The following is a 17149-nucleotide window of genomic DNA, read 5'->3' as shown; positions in this document are numbered from 1 at the left end:
GGTCCGTGTAAACAGAAGCGGTACAGTTTTTTTTCAAAAATTTTGCCAAAAATGCTTTTAATATGTTAATTTTAATTGTATATTCATTATTGCATAGTAAACTGAACCAAAAAGGTTGTAGATTGGTCAAAGATTCAGTAAATAAAACACAAGTATTTTTTTTTTCTATATGGTGGGTCTGTGAGACCCAGGTGTCCTAATGGTGTATAGGCGCAACTAGGTGTCCTGTTTCAGGGTTAAGAGAGTGGAACCAGTTAATGAATATGTGAGACTGTCTCACTGGAAGTGGCTGGGGCACATATACAGAAAAGAGGGCTGTTTAATACAGGATGTGCCGGGGTAGACTTCTAGAGGAAGAAGAGGTTGAGGTAGGCCGAGGGAAACCTGGTTGAGGACAATGAAAAAAGAAGCAGGAGAGAAGTGTTGGTGGGACCTGAAGGAGATGGCAAGAGACAAATATTGGTGGAGAGAGTTCATCGAGGCCCTATTAATCCCGTGGGGTGCCACAGGAAATGATTGATTGATTGATTGATTAAACTACCACCAAATGCTATTATGCAGTCTAGGAAAGAACTCTCGTACTGGAGGGGTTAATGAAGGCCTTTTCTACCTCACCCCCACGCCCCTCTAATGTCAAAAGTCTTACCTGTGTACAATCGGCATCAAAAGTCCTTTTGCCTCTCCTGTTGTTCACTCAATTGTGTTTGAAATTAGTGTGGTAAATCCGCTCCAACCAAGGAAATGTTGGCTATATTTAACTAAAGGTCAGTAATAGCAGTGTTGGTTGCTGTGGACATTACACTGATTTTCAGAGTCAATGCCGAGAAAAATAGGAAGTGGCAGTATTTTTTATGTTAGCTGTACGTTAAATAGGAAAGGTGACAGGACTTTTAACATAAGCTGTACATTAAATAGGAAAGGTGACAGGACTCTTGATGTCGGCTGTACGTTAAATAGGAAAGGCGACAGGACTTTTGATGTCAGCTGTACATTAGATAGGAAAGGTGACAGGACTTTTGATGTCGGCTGTACGTTAAATAAGGAAGGTGACAGGACTTTTGATGTTGGCTGTACGTTAAATAAGGAAGGTGACAGGACTTTTGTTGGCTGTACGTTAAATAAAAATCATGTGGATAGCGAGGACATGATATCAGATATACGTCAACTTGTTCAGGACGTTTAAAACAAAAAAAGTAAGCCAGGGTGAGTGTTGAGGGACGCCTTAACACAGAGGCATAGATATAAAGGGGCGGTGGAGCTGGTATGATGTACAAACGTCTGTCAAGTAGTTCCCTCTCCCCCGAAAAGTAAATGATGGTCTGTTGGAAAAAGGATGATTTCAGCCTGCAGTCTACCGGGTTCACTTTCAGATTCGCCTAAACAAGAACCAGAATGTCTTCTTCTTGATTTTATACGTGGTGAGGTAGACTGAGATGGTTTGGGCACATGGAGATAGGGGATGATAATTGGGTGCAGAAAGAGAGAAGTGTTAATGTTAGGGGTAGGATTGCAAGAGGTAGACCGAAAAAGACCTGGGACGAGGTCTTTGAATGTGACCTCAGGGATAAGGGACTGAATAGGGAAGCTGCCAGTGATCGAGCAGCCCACGATGTATTCTGCACATTACAATTCAGTACCCTCTGATAGGTTATTTATGCAAAGGATGGTGTTTCTAAGATGATGTCAACCGCATACTAGAGAATGTTCAGGTGTAATGCGTAAAATAATTCACTTAGGAGGAGGTGCTACGAGGTCTCCGATGCAGCTTAAAATACGACTCCACTACTAACCCCTCCACCATCAGGGGTCCTTCCTAAGCTGAATAAGATCGTTTCTTGGTTGCCAGGTTACAAGGAAAAAAATAAGTCGTCGGATGGAAGGAGCTAAGGCAGAACATAAACTGATATGCCAAGGATAGCGTCATATTTCAAGGGTATTTTACTGAGCAATTATAAGGGTGATTTCTGACGAAAATATAAACCCATTGAGTCCGGTGACATGAAAGAGGGGGGGATGAGCTGGGGAAAGGGCAGCGAAATGGCGGGGAACAAGGCGACATGGAGGCGATTTGTTTGTGGCCACCCCTTACGGGATTAAGGCGTCTGGCAATAGATAACTAGAATCCGGTGACGTATTTTCTCACTTCATTTTTCCTACCAGCGGACGATTTCATTCAGTTAGTCGATCTCTATTAGTGAGGAGGTTTATTAAGGCTAATATGTAACCCCTCCAGTTCAAAATTTCTCTCCCTAGCTGAATAAAATCGTCTGAAGATAGAATTAAATATTAAATACGTCTTGGTCATCAGAGAGAAAGAGTTTAAATATAGGAGATTCTAAGTACATAGTCATCATCATCAACATCATCATCATCAGCAGCAGCAGCAGCAGCACCAGCAGCAGCAGCAGAAGCATCCCAGTCCAAATTCCTAGCAACGAAGTGGATTAAAATCGTTAGAAAGCTATTGAAGGAAGGATAACATAAGCCAACGTGTAGAGCTGTCGAATATATATGAAAGTCATTATCATCATCATCATCATCATCATCATCATCTTCATTATCATCATCATCTTCATTATCATCATCTTCATCATTATCATCATCATTATCGCAGTCCTAGAGAGAAATAAGATTTAAAAGCAGTAATTACTTTAAGAACGTACGCTTACTTGAGACTAACATCATATTGTAATAACAGTACAGTATTTTGAAGTCAGGACTTTGCTTCGTTTCGACACAAGAACTGTATACTGAATCTCTATGTATCTTTGCCAGACGCCTTAATCCAGTTAGGAGTGGCTACAGACAACTTACCTTCACGTTGATCTGTCCTCTGTCATACTGAGTGAATAATAATAATAATAATAATAATAATAATAACGTACATGGAAGCTTATCATATTATTCTGTTGTACCCTGCGGCTATGGCGGCGATTCATGGGAACATTGAAGCTGTGTACTGGGTGGGATTTTCATACATATTTCCGACAGAATCTCAGTCGCAACTTAAATTTGCTTTTTGCGGGAAGAACTGAAGGCCTGGAAAATTCTGTGCTCTCCTTTCCCTGCCCTTCCCCCGAAGGAAAATATATTTTCATGATTATTTTCCTCTCGTACCCCTTATTTATTTTTGTATGAAGGGCAAAGACGGGTTGATCTTTTCTCTCCTTTTCCTCTCGTTAAGAAAATAAATCACACTTACGACAAGGAATTGATGGTAATATATGCAAGAGAATCCCACGGCATAGATAAACTTAATGTTAATCATAGTTCTTGTATTCTGCAGTTATGATGGTGATTCGTGGCGACACAATTGACCGCTAGGGAGTTTTGGCTTACAGAGAAGTTAAGAATATCGATATTGATAATTTTCGTAGTCAACACAAATCGCGTTTTAAAGAGATGAATGTCGTGGGAAAATACTTTTGGCATAATATCAAGTATATGCCGAACAGTGTTTTGCTTCGACATTGCCGTAATTAAAGAAGAATATAGCCAACTTTTTGAACACTGAAACGATGGTCAGTCGTTGATAGTGTACTTTCCTTTTTCACGGCTAAATCGAAACAGCAATGTGAATCAAGCACTTGCTGTTATATCACAGCTATTTCACACGATAGTTTTCCTCTCTACTCGTATTTTAAACTCGATTATTTGCTAATACTGTTAAAATTACCAGTGTCGATATTTTGAACTTACTTGTAGCCAAAACTCACAATTGGTCAGTTATTGTGTACCGACTCTCAGGAGGAGAAAAGATACACGTCAGCCATAGCACCATATTATCATGTTATTGTATTTTGCAGCTATGATGGTAGTTCACATCGGCACAAGAACTGTATACAGAGTGACCAGGGGTAGAAAAGCTAACATATCAGTCTTAGCATATTGCAATATTATTGTGTTCTGCAGCTATGAGGGTGGGTCATATCGACGCAAGGACCGTATACCAAATGCCCAGGAGCTTACATGTCGATTTCAAATATTGTATACTAAATGCCCAGGAGCTTACATGTCGATTTCAAATACTGTATACCAAATGCCCAGGGGTTTACATGTAGATCTACTTAACATCATATTAGCATGTATTCTGCTGCTATAATGCTGCTTCATATCGACACAAAAACTGTATACCAAATGCCCAGGAGTTTACATTATAATAAGTGTCCAGGGTTGGGATATTCAAACGTGTTTACGATCGATGCCCAGTCGTAACATAAATATCTTTTTACGGGGTAACTAAACAAGGGAAGATTTCTGCTCTTCCTGCAGAAAACAGATATCTGCTATATTTTTCGTGTATTTTAACTCGGATTTATTCTTGAAGCTAAGCAGTCAGGAGAAGATTTGACAGTCCTCTTGTCTTTTCTGCAAAACAAAACAGAGCTAAGATAGGAAAATGATCGTAAGTGCGTTTATGTATTCCGGCACAGGAGTGGAAAATTTTATATCCCAGTATTAACATAAGATTACCATGTTATTGTATCCTGCAGCTATGATGGTGGTTCATATCAATACAAGAACTGCATACTCAGTGACCAGGAATACCGTGACCTCTCCTCCTACTACCTGGTCCGTGACAGGGGTGCTGATGTGTATGAGAGGAGGCTGTACGACCGAGAGTGTGGCGCTGGTAAGTGGATGAATATGTAAGACTGAAACTCGTGGCAGCAAGTGGGTTGGTGGAGGGTTAGTGTCCCTCCCCGTAAAACAAATAACTTGAAGTCAAATGGCCACCCCTTAACGGGATTATTGAGTCTGGCAATAGATAGATAGAAACTAATATTTTACCCCTTTTACGCTAACCTGGCCTAAAACTGACAGGTCTTAATCTTAAATGGTGACCTGTAACAAAAGACCTACACTAGAATATCATGCTCATCCCAAAGAAGTGCTTAGGAAAGGATGCAGGCCGAAGTACTGTATTATTCTGAAACTGAGCTCTGAAATATAAGCTGCAAAAGGGCGAGATTTTAGGCCAAGTTAAGGTGACATGGGAATAGTAGTAGGAAACTTGGATTATTGTACAGAGTCCGTAACTTCTTCGCCGATGAGCAGTTAGCTATAATTTATAAGAGTCATGTGCGCTCTCAGCTTGAATATTGCTCACCCTTGTGGAATGGTTGTGGAGAGGTTGCATTAAGACAACTAGACAAAATTCAGAATAAAGCTGTTAGAATCATTAACAACCCTGCCATTACATATAAACTACCTCCCCTGCAGGTAAGAAGGAATGTTGCCTCCCTTGCATTATTTTACAGATATTTTTTTGGCAAATGCTCAGACGAAGTTGCGTCCATGGTGCCACCTCTCCATGCCTTCCCTCGTGCTACACGGGCATCTGGTAGCGCTCATGACTGGAATGTCACTCAACCATATTGCAGAACTTCTGCCTATCAGAATTCTTTCATTCCCCGAACTGCATCTCTCTGGAACTCGCTTCCCCAGAGTTGTTTTCCTCCAAATTTCAACCTACAACTGTTCAAGTCTAACTGTTACAGATATTTTGTGAACAGAGGACACCAGTAATCTGGTGTATGGATAATTTTTTTTCTCCATTTGTTTTTCCTTCCTCCGTTCTGTTATTTAAAAAAACAAAAAAAAAAAATTATATAGAATCATCTATTACCTAATCCTTTTTGCCTTATCAGAAGGTTTTGGGCCAAAGATTAGGGTAATTAATCCAGTCTGGTGTTCTTAACTGGACGGATAGACGCGGTAGTGAGTGTGGAGTTGGTAGGTGCCTGAAGATTTGCAACCACGCGTGTGGTGCAGGTAAGTGATGGAATGATATACAGTTGTGAGCCGTACAGTCGTAGGCCTATTCCAAGAGGCTCGGGAAAATTCGTGATAACTCTTTCTTGGCGATTTATTTTGCATTTTACAACTCAGTATTCACTTTGCAAGGGGCGGTAATGAGACAACCAATGACGAGTGAATGTTAAGGTTGAGTTTGAGTATGTATTGTAAACAGTACTGAAAGAGGAGTTACGAAGCCTTCAGTGCCATTTAGAATACGAGCCAGTTTCTCTGACTCTTTGATCTTACTACTCTACTCTTTTCACCTCAACTTGGCCCAGATTTTCGTCCTTTTTGCAGTTTATTTCACGTACTTAGTAGCTGAAAATGAAAATGCTACGGCTCTACATCCTTTCCATGGCACTGCTTTGTGACTAGCATAATAGTCTAGTGTTAAATCTTTTATTCTGTCCTTGCTTTAAAGATGAAGAGATGGCAGTTTTAGGACATGTGAGAGTAATAACAGGATAAGAGTATAAGTCGTAGCCAGGAATTTATCTAACAAGAACCTGTTACTGGTATTTCAAAGTTTTCCTCTACTGTACGTAAGACAGTTCACGATGACACTGTTACTCGTGCAATCCAGTTCACATTACTTCGTTGGCAAGATCACCTTCTTCGATGTTGGGTGCGCCAAACCGACTCAGTGCTTTTCTGTTTTTTTCCATTTCTTCTCAGTTGCTGACGCTGTATACAGATCGGCACCTAAATTTATGTTTCCTTGTCTGCTTCTTTCTCCACGGACGTTGAAAATCAGTGTGGTCCATCCACAGCGACCAACGCTAGACTTTATTTGGCCACGGACCAGTGTCATCAGTGTCCACTGCAGCGGATTTACCAGACACGGAGGAAAAAGCAGGAGAAGCGTCATGACTTTTGATGCTGACTCCACAGTACATGGATAATTTTCAATCACGTGTGGGGTACAACGTTCATGTGTGGGGGGGGTAGGCACAACATACAGTACTTCAGTATAGGGTGGTGATGGAGAGGGACGCCTTCACTCACTGACACTAATATAACCTCTGCCTGGTTATACAAACGTCCCTCCACCCCTCCCTATACCCTGAAGGGAGGATGGTGAACTACATAAGAAGGGCTGCTTCATCCCTGCAGTCCACCGGGTTCACGTCTGGGTAAACACGAGGCCACAACAACAGCAGTAATGATAATAATAATAATAATAATAATAATAATAATAATAATAATAATAATAATAACAATAATAATAATAATAACAATAACAATAACAATAATAATAATAATAATAATAACAAAAATAATAGCAAAAACAATTCACGCATCCATCATCCAATCCTTCGCTGCCCCATGAGGAGCGTAGGAGCCCGGGGCTAGGCAAGTTAGTCCTGACATTTAAGATGAGAGTGACCAGCCTCACTCATCCCTGAGTGGCATTACGTGAGCAATAAACCCCAACCATCCCTTGGATATAAACCTTCATGGCTCAATCCGATTGGAGCGCGCGCCGTAATTACCCACTAAATCACCAGGCGCCAAAATCTGGTTATATGGTTATCACCCAGCGTAGTAAATGGTTTCCTGGTGTACAGGATACCATTTGGCTTGTCACTCAGTCTTGAGTCACCCAGAGGCAAAAGGAAGAGGAAAGATTGAAGGAAAGAAGGACAGAGGAGGGAGTGTAAAGTCACCCTAGGCAGAACGACGAGAAAAAAATGAAAGGCAGAAGAGAATGAAAGGAAGGATGGAGGAGAGGAAAGGGCAGACACCCGAGAGCAGCACTACATCGGGTGAGTGGATAGTGAGCCCCCCCACCTACCAGAGCAATAATAATAACAATAATAATAATGATAACAACAACAATAGCAACAGTGTGGAATCTTTACTTCCCTCTTCTCACTGCCTCCTTCACTCAAAATTCTTTTCACCGTAATGTTGCGTCACTTTGCCATTACTACGTCCGCTAGTACATGCCTCTTCAGTCATGGTGGAATGCAGCACCTGTCTGTCAACGCACACTCACCCCTTTCCCAGCCAGCTTTCTAATGTAAGAGTTAGGCGATATTCTCAGTCATTCCTATACGCAACTGGCAACTTCTCTCATACTCTACTCCAGTCTGCCTTTCCCCCTGCCCACAACCTTCAGTCTTAGCTCCTTGAGTCTGTGGGCGTCATTTTAATTTATTTCTTGCTTACTCCTGATGATTTTATTCATTTTGAGGTAGATAGGATGGCAGGTAGGTGGGGAATCCACTCACTCTATGTAGTGCTACGTTCGGGTAAATCTGCACTGAGTGACAAACCGGAGTGTTATCTGTGAATTAGTAAACCATTTACTACGCTGGATGGTAACCATATTATCAGTTAACGCCTTGTGGTTTAGTGGGTTAAGGCGCTCCAACAGAACTGAGTCTGTAAGGATCTACATCCAAGGGGATGTTGGATTTTATTGCTCACATAATGCCATGCAGGGGCTGGTCACCCTCTCCTTAAGTGTTGGGACGGAGTATTCTTGCCCCGGGAGCCACCGTTGCTGATAGTGCAGAGAAAAGAACTGGCTGATGAGTAGACAGATTTGTTCGAACTGGAGGGGTTGGATATTGCCCTCATTAATCCCTCCACTAACAAAGACCTTCCCTAAGCTAAATGAAAGGATGGCATCAGCAACAATAATATATTAAAAGAAAGGTGTCACCGTGTTAAAGGCGTTATACACAATGTGTCAGGGACTCTCGAATGAAGCAGATCTTTATTTAAGCTATTATTTGTTTAGTTAATTTAAGAGGTGCAGAATAAATTGTGTGTGTTGTCAGGCTTTGGTTTCCTCTCTCTGTGTGAAGAGAAATGAATTGGGGAAAGCAGGATATTAGAAGAATGCACGGGGGAAAATATGTAAGGAATGCCTGGGGAGGAGGAGGAGGAGGAGGAGGAGGGGGAAGAGAAAAGCATTAAAGGGTTAGTTAAGTAATATATCTATATACTATATATATATATATATATATATATATATATATATATATATATATATATATATATATATATATATATAACACAGACACGCAGGGGAGAGAGAGAGAGAGAGAGAGAGAGAGGGTTAATAAGGGTAGAACTCTTTGTCCAGACTTTCTCCTTGAATTTCACTTGGGATGATTCAGATGCTATCCCTCCATGTGCTCCCACGCTCCACCGACTGCCTCATGTCTGACATTATAATTTCTTCAACCACCTTGCTTTGTGCCTTCTCTGGCCTCAATACCAACAAGGTGTACGGGCCTGCGGGATCCCTACAACGTATTCAAAAACTATGCTTCAGTGCTGATACCCTGCCTAGGTAAACTGTTTCACCTATCAACACGTACTGTACCTTTCCTTCTTGATGGAAGTTCTCCCTCATTCAGTCTGTCCAAAGAAGGATGACAGTTCTCATCCTTCTAACTATGGCCCAGTCTAATTTCTTGTAAGTAAAAACATAGGCAACGCTACGCTGTTGCAACCCGCCATCTGACCAAGCACATATCCCCCACCTCCCTGCACACCTAACCAAGCGCATAACGGCCCTCGCCCCCTCTGTATAACACTGAGATCTTAAAACCTAAAGATTTCAGTAGTGTATCAATGGTAATAATGAAGTTACGAGAAGGTCTGATGATATTATGACTCGTGCTTTTTGCATCTAGGCAGCCATTTTCAATGATTACATAAAAGGTACGGCCATGAAACTTCATACATAATTAGACTTTCATAAAGTCATTTATCATGTACAATTTCTTCCTTCTAGGTTTAGTAGTTACAAAATTTTAATACGAAAATGTGATGTTCTTTTCATATTCCTTCCGCAGGTCACACTGAAATCTGAGACTTTTTTTTTTTTTTACTCTTTAATTAAGAAAAAACAATTAAGACACAGCATTCTACCTATCAAAAGGCACCAGTTCAGTATAAGACACAACTGTTAAATTTCATGACTCCATAATTAATACTTTCTGAGTTCTGGCCCGGAAACGAAATCTCTATGCCACCTATTGTTGTTGATCCCAGTGATAACAATACCCTTCTCTGAGTTCGTCAGGTGGAGGGTAAAAAAACTGAAAACTATCATTAACAGAAAGTATTTAAAACATCTTTCCTTTCATAACCTTCCTTCTGACCACCAGAGTGGATTCCACCAGGGACACTCCACTAACAGGGCTGTAATTGTGCATCCATTTTTTTTTTAATATATCACTATAATAATGCACAAACCTTCGTCTTCTTTCAGTATGCTTGGAGGTTTTATTCTGTCTGGACGTATCATGGACAGATCACATTACCTATCTTTAAAAATCCTCATCTAAAAGATTGTGTGCTAAGTTGATTCCGTGCCTTCCTTAACTCGTCACAGCTCTTGATTTTGTACAGGTATCTTATTTGCACCTACATGGAGTAAAGATCTTATGTTTGGAGGGATGGGGCTCCCACGCACAGCTTTACTAAGCAGGGTAGAGTACATGGCATTTCCTCTCATCAGTTCCTCTTCTTTTAATGACTCTGTTCAACTCCTTTCTCTCTCAACCACCACACTCAATGCACTCACCGCACAGGAGCAAACTTTGGGCAACAGAAAGAAATAATGAAATACTCTCCCTGCTCTACAAAAAACATATGAGATCAGTTTTGTCTTATGCCTCCCTGATATGTGCCCCCATCCTATTTAACACCCTCTACTACACCCTGCAACCGATGCAGAACAACGCGCTACTCTCATCACTGGCTGCACCAGTACCAATTACCACTTCCACTTTAAGCCTGAAGTCCTGCTAAAGATTATCTTCATAGGCGAAGCACTCAGTTCTAAGGGGCAGAGTGTGCTAGCACAAAGCACCCCGGTCATATAATATGACAGAGCCACATCACACGACTAGGCACATAAAACAGTCACCATGCAACCAGACTCTCTTCACCACCATCCCACCTCCAGACACTCCAACGCAAGCAATGCAGAAACACTTACATACTCATTTCACACGTAGGGCAATATAGCATGTCGATCAGAACACTGGATCACAAGCCCCCCCTCCCGATATCCACCTATCAGAGCTGACTGGGTTCACCTAGACAGGGTTAGATCAGGACATCAAGCAGCCTTCCTCAGTTACCAGATTAGGTGACATATGCCCTGCTTGTAGGATGGACCGAAGCAGCATAGCATGCATAATGAAGCACTAGCACATGCCACACTGAGACGCAGAAACAAAATAATGCAGGGAAACTAAGAGACGACCTCATAGGAGAAGTCGTTTACCTGCGCCCTAGTTTTTCGTCCTGTTGCAGTTTATTTCAGATAGCTCAGTGGCAGAATAAGACAATGCGCTGCCTCTACGTTTTTTCCATAGCACTTCTTCTAGTGCTGATCATTTGATACAACTCAGTATGCAGGATGGAGAGATGACCATTTTAGGCCAAGTTAAAGTAAAAAGGGTATATACATTGGAAGAACCAGTGAACAATACTTATACAGTGAAATGCAACTGCGGTAACTGAGCTACGGTGTTTCATAATCTTCGTCCAGTACACCACCAAAACAACTATGGACCTTGATGTACATTTGATTGTTAAGTGTTGTGTTTTACGGGAAGACTGGGACTTTGCAAAAGGTTGATCATCTGCTTTAATCAACCTCATGCAGTAGATTGCACGTGGGTGATTTAACGGTATCTTTCTTTACTAATGCACACTAAAAGAACTGACAGATATAACTCTTATGGTGAACGTGAGATTATGGTGAATTAGATAGTGCACTTCATGATATTAGTTATTACTACGTGTCTCTCATAACAATTCTGTCCACTGGTAGATACCGGCACCAACGGACAATACCCATACGGTGAAGGTGAGTCTACGGTGAATGGGATACGATGTTATCGCGGCATCTGCCAGGAAAGTCAGCAGGGAGGCTACTACTACTGCTACACTGACAACTCTGACGCCTGGGACTACTGCTGCAGACCACATGAACGATGTGGCTTCTCCGAGGGTTCTCGACTGGCTTGGTGAGTATACTATAGTTAGCATTATAACACTGCGCAGCTGGATATGGACGCCCTCAATGGGTGGCACTGATATAACCGGATGGATCCACTGCTCAGTTACAGTTAGCATTACAACATTGTGCAGCTTGATAAGGACGCCTTCAAGGGGTGGCACTAATATTACCGGATGGATAGACTGTCAGGTTATCCAAAAGTCCCTCAACTAAATCCATATCAACCAAATAAAGGACTGTAGACTGCGAGAAAAGGGCAACGTCAGCCTGCAGTCCACAGGGTTCACGTTTGAGATGAACTTGGACAACAATAATAATACTCTGTACAATCCCATCCTGTTCCGTGATATAGACAGGTATCCCGTTTCGAGCGGTATGGTAATGATGTCTTCGTTTATATTCGATTTAATGGCCTTGTTTATCGGGCACATATTACACTAATTTAGGGAAATATTCTACAAGTTATGAAAATTTTAAAGATACTGCTTTAAACTGGACACCTGTATGTAAACAGGAAGGGACTGTACAATACCCGTCCATTACTCTGTACAATGTCCATCCATTACTGAACAAATCCCATCCAACACTGCACAAACCTCTTCTTCAAAGCATGTATTTCTCCCAACCTACCCAACCACTCATTACCGTCCCAGCCTGTCCCGTTCAGAGTCAGTATATGATGTCAGTATTTTTGCCGTGTCAGTAAACGGGTGATCAGGTGAGAGAGAGAGAGAGAGAGAGAGAGAGAGAGAGAGACTGAATCAGGAGCTGCATACTGTACCTCTGATGTTACGTACAGTCGCCTACAAACGACAGTTCTCTTTTCCTGCCTCTCTCGTTGCTGGAGTCACAGATGCCTGAATGGCGCGTTGTGAACAAAGATGCATATCATCACACACAGATGGATGATGATATGCACTTTGTCCACTATATCACAGTCAAGTATAAGTTCAGCGATGAAAAAGAGGCGGGAGAAGGGAACAGCCTGTCACCTCTGACTGCACACTGTGAAATTAGCTAGCATTTTATGTACGATGACGCGTTTCTGTGTTATTCTAACTATTTACTCATGATTTTATTCAGCTTAGTCGAGTTTTTATGGAATAGAGAGGTTAGATAAAGGCTTCATAAACCCCTTCATTACAAGAGGCCATTTCTAAGTTAAATAAAATTGTCTAGAGATAGCAAAAAATAAACGAAAATTAGACGTCATCATATTGAAAGGGTTAATTACTCATATGGGGCATAATGCAAAAGTAGCGTAACACAGCTCTTGTACTTTTAATGCCTTTCAGCCCCACTGCCTAAGGATTTATTTTGCATTTAATTTTTTCTGCATTTTTTTTTAATGCAAGAAAGATGGAACCAAAGACCAGGAGCCCACAAACCGTTTCTTCCAAGAAAAAAAAACAAAAACAGTACATTAGAGAGCCAAATTCAATATCTGTTCATTTCGAGATGTCTGGACACACTGCGTTTGAAAGACTGGAGATCATAGGAAGTAGGAAATACAGACAAAGGGAGACAGTTCCAGAGTTGACATGTTGCATAATTGAAGGACTGGGAGTAATGGTTAACTCTTGCATTAGAGAGTTGGACAGAAAAAGGATGAAAGTTTGCTGTAGACGGGTGCTACGCTCCCGTCGTAGAGGTGGAGGGATGCAAGCAGACAGTTAGAGGAACAGTGACCATTGAAGTAACGATAGGAAAAAGGTAAAGATGCAACAGTGTGGCGAAGAGACAGAGATTGAAGGGAGCCAGTAAGAGGAGAGTTAATGAGACGAAAAGCCTTTGACTGCACCTTACTGAGAAGAGCTGTATGTGGGGAGGCTCCCACACATAAGAGTTGCACTCTACACAGGGGCGAATAAAACCCGTGTATAAAGTCAACAACAGTGCAGGGGTAAAGAAGGTACAGAGTCGGCTTAGCATACCCAATCTCTTGGAAGCAGATTTTACTAGAGATGCAATATGCACTTTCCAAGATAAGTCCCGAGTGAATGAAGCTCTAAGCATGTACAGTAGGTGTTTTTAGTCAGAAAAGAGGTAACTTTAAGTGGTAAATGAAATCTTTGCATGTGCTTCTAGTCAGTTTACTTACACACGTCTCTCCTAAGCTGAATAAAATTTCCTAATGCTTTCAAGAGTATATTGAAAAGAGTTTCAGTGTAGTGAAGTGGTTAATTTCCTGTACCACAATTCACAAGGTACGTGCAAGGTTATTATCTAGACCTGGGTATGTGTACGAGTATATTATGAGATCCGCACCCTTCTGCCCCCTAGCGTACCCTGCTTGACACTGGGAGACTTCAACATAGGGGTAGGAAGTTACCTGCACCCAGTATGTTTTCTCTTTATTATACCCTTTTCACACTAACCTGGCCTAAAACCGCCATCTCTGTACCTTCAATACTGAGCTGTAATAATTGGATAAAACTAGAATATGATGTTTGTCACTAATAAGTGGTATGGAAAGGATATAGAGCCACATCATTATCTTATTCTGCCACTGAGCTAAGTGAAATATGCTGAGAAAGGACAAAATCTGAGCCGGTTAAGATAAAAAGACTGTAACAGATATTCTGCTATTCAGTTAGGCATTTAATGACCATAAAATATAAGTTGATGTCCACTAATAATTTACTACCCCACCATCAGGTCCTGTTATTTTCTCTTCAGTCTTTACAGTCGGTATTTCTGTGTTTGTGTGTTCCAACAACTGTTTTCCATATTTTTCTCTGACAGATTTTATTCCGGAAGGGCGTGGTGGACTGGGGAGAGTTTTCCTATTTTCTTTCATTTTTCACACATGTTGGTAATATCTTTAGTTTAGTTTATTCTAATCCTGTAGATAGCTTGCGTGTAAGACAATAGGTTTCCTGTTGTCTGTATTTTCCATGTGATTATTGGTAGAAAGGGGAGCCTTCATGCTCAATGAACGTTCTTCAGTCACTGTACTGGTCCTTTGTAGCGAATGTTATCAGATCAATACAGCCAATGTTAGCAGTTTCTGACAACTACCAAATCGCCAGGCTGGTCTACGTGGACACAGCGACTTGGCACTGGGGGCAACCGAATCGCATCCCATTGACTTCATTCTCACCAGCACCAGACACTTTATTTATTTTAAAACATTTTCAGAACTACAACATTGTGTGACTCACGCCATATTTTGTGACTAGGCAGCAGTGACTTCTTACTTTGTTTTTGCGATTACCAGGGGAGTTTATTCAGCTTAGAGTGCTTTTAGGTCTGTCACGTTGGAATTGTGTAACTCTTATTGTTTTCCTTAATTAATATTACCGCTAGACACCTCCATTCACCTGGTGCTGCGTGATCAGACTGAATGATGATATTTTTTCTTTTACTTTATTCCTGCTGCCATTAGACTCCTTTATTCATCAGCTGGTTCCTTTTCATTAATTCCTCGTACAGATTTTTTTGTTCCCATTAAGTGCTACTCTGAAAAAACGAATAGGGATTTCTCTCTCTCTCTCTCTCTCTCTCTCTCTCTCTATCAAACCCATTAGGTGCTACGTAAAAAATGAATACGGATCATTTATTTTCTCTCTCTCTTTTTCCCCTGCTACCAGTTTCACGCTTTTATGCACCAGCTGGATCCTTCTAGTTACATCCTTGTACTGTTAACCTCCTTTCATTAATTTTGTGTTACGTGAAAAAAATGAATAAGAATCGCCGTGTTTTTTTTTTTTTTTTTTTTTTGGTGGGGGGGGTGTTCCTGCGAGCTTCAGACACCTTCGTTCATTACGTGGATTATTCTTTTCCTGCCTTTATTTAACAGGTGGATCATTCTATTCCTCACTTTACTCTTCAGGCGGATCAGTCTATTCCTGTCTTTATTCGGCAGTTGGATCAATCTATATCTGCCTTTGTTCTTCAGTTGGATCAATCTATATCTGCCTTTATTAATCAGATGGATCATTCTATTCCTGTCTTTATTCATCAGGTGGATCATTCTATTCCTGTCTTTATTCATTAGGTTGATTATATCTGTTTTTATTCACTAGGTGGATCATTCTATTCATGCCTTACTCATTAAGTGGATCATCTTATCTCTGCCTTTATTCATTAGGTGGATCATTCTTTTCCTGTCTTTATTCAGTAGGTGGATCATTCTTTTCCTTTATTTATTCATCATGTGGATCATTGTATTCCTGTCTTTATTCATTAGGTGGATTGTTCTATTCTTGGCTCTGATCATTAGGTGGATCATTCTCTTCCTATCCTTATTCATCAGGTGGATCATTTTACTTCTTTTTTTATCACATGGATCATTTTACTTCATTTATCCACCAGGTGCTACGTAGGCACAGTGGGTCGGGATCAGTGGAGGCCGTGCACCACCCAGGGAAGAACTCGAGCCTACTTGAAAGAAAATCCTCCTCTTGTCAACTTGTCCAGGCCTGTGGAACTACTAGACCTCAACCCATAGCACCGTCTCCAGTACCATCTTCAGGACCATGTAGTACCGTCTTCAGTACCCTCTACACTGCCATCTTGTACCGTCTTCATTACCATCATCGTACGCTGACGTCTTCATGATCCCCGGCAGTTTTGGTCACCATGGGAGGGTACTATACTGGTTTTACTTTAACTTGGCCTAAAATTGCCATCACTTCATCCTCAGTGCTGAGCTGTAGCAGTCGGTTAATACTAGTATATTATGCTGGCCACGAAGCAGCGCTATGGAAAAGATGTAGAGCCGTAGTAATGTCTGTTTCTACCATTGAGCTACATGAAATAAGATGCAACAGATCTAAAAACTGGGCCAAGTTAGAATGGAAAGAGTATAAGATGTAGCTTCTAAAGTTCGTTTACTTTCTTATGATGGAATTTGTTTATTCACATAACTTGAATACCAAGTCATGGCTGCACGAAATTAAGTGAGCTTTAGCGTTATAATTGGATTCCTGAGTTACAGGAAACTGCTTGGCTTGTCCTTCAGTATAAAGCCACCTGAAGTGGAAAGGATAGTAATAATCAGCGACAGCGAGGATAGGAGAAATAGGAAGAGATGAGGGCAGCCGTAGAAAAAGAATGATGGACATGAAGGAAGAATTTGGAAGCATTACATCCAAGTGAGTGGGTAATGAGAGCCCCTGCCTTAGTAGAGGAACTGATACATTATCAAAAACCTCACAGCATGGGCCGGTAACAGCTCATTGCCGTATTACAGCTATAACTTATATACAGTATATACTGGACAGCTTTGACTCGCAGTAATTAATAACAAATACTGGTGTCTGATGGTCTGAATGCCCCAGTCAGAGAGACAACCTTGCCTAGGTTTGATCCCAAAAGGTGTATCTATCTAATGCCAGACGCTTA

At 41.2% G+C, this 17149-nt stretch overlaps 1 protein-coding gene across 1 annotated transcript in view; it reads left to right on the top strand.

Moving 5' to 3' along the window:
- Positions 1–16253, top strand: part of LOC145418457 (uncharacterized) — a 149901-nt gene extending 133648 nt beyond the window's left edge. Inside the window, exons 9-11 of the mRNA XM_080286874.1 lie at positions 4494–4633; positions 11612–11807; positions 16118–16253. Coding sequence (XP_080143000.1) covers positions 4494–4633; positions 11612–11807; positions 16118–16253 — 472 coding nt within the window. The remainder of the gene's footprint in view (positions 1–4493; positions 4634–11611; positions 11808–16117) is intronic.
- Positions 16254–17149: the final 896 nt, after the last annotated feature.

This window comes from Coenobita brevimanus, chromosome 114, assembly GCF_032717465.1.
Source record: "Coenobita brevimanus isolate Jiangsu-jjx chromosome 114, ASM3271746v2, whole genome shotgun sequence".
Lineage (NCBI taxonomy): Eukaryota > Metazoa > Arthropoda > Malacostraca > Decapoda > Coenobitidae > Coenobita > Coenobita brevimanus.
The sequence above is the reverse complement of the archived record's forward strand: the minus strand, read 5'-3'. Positions and strand labels throughout refer to the sequence as shown.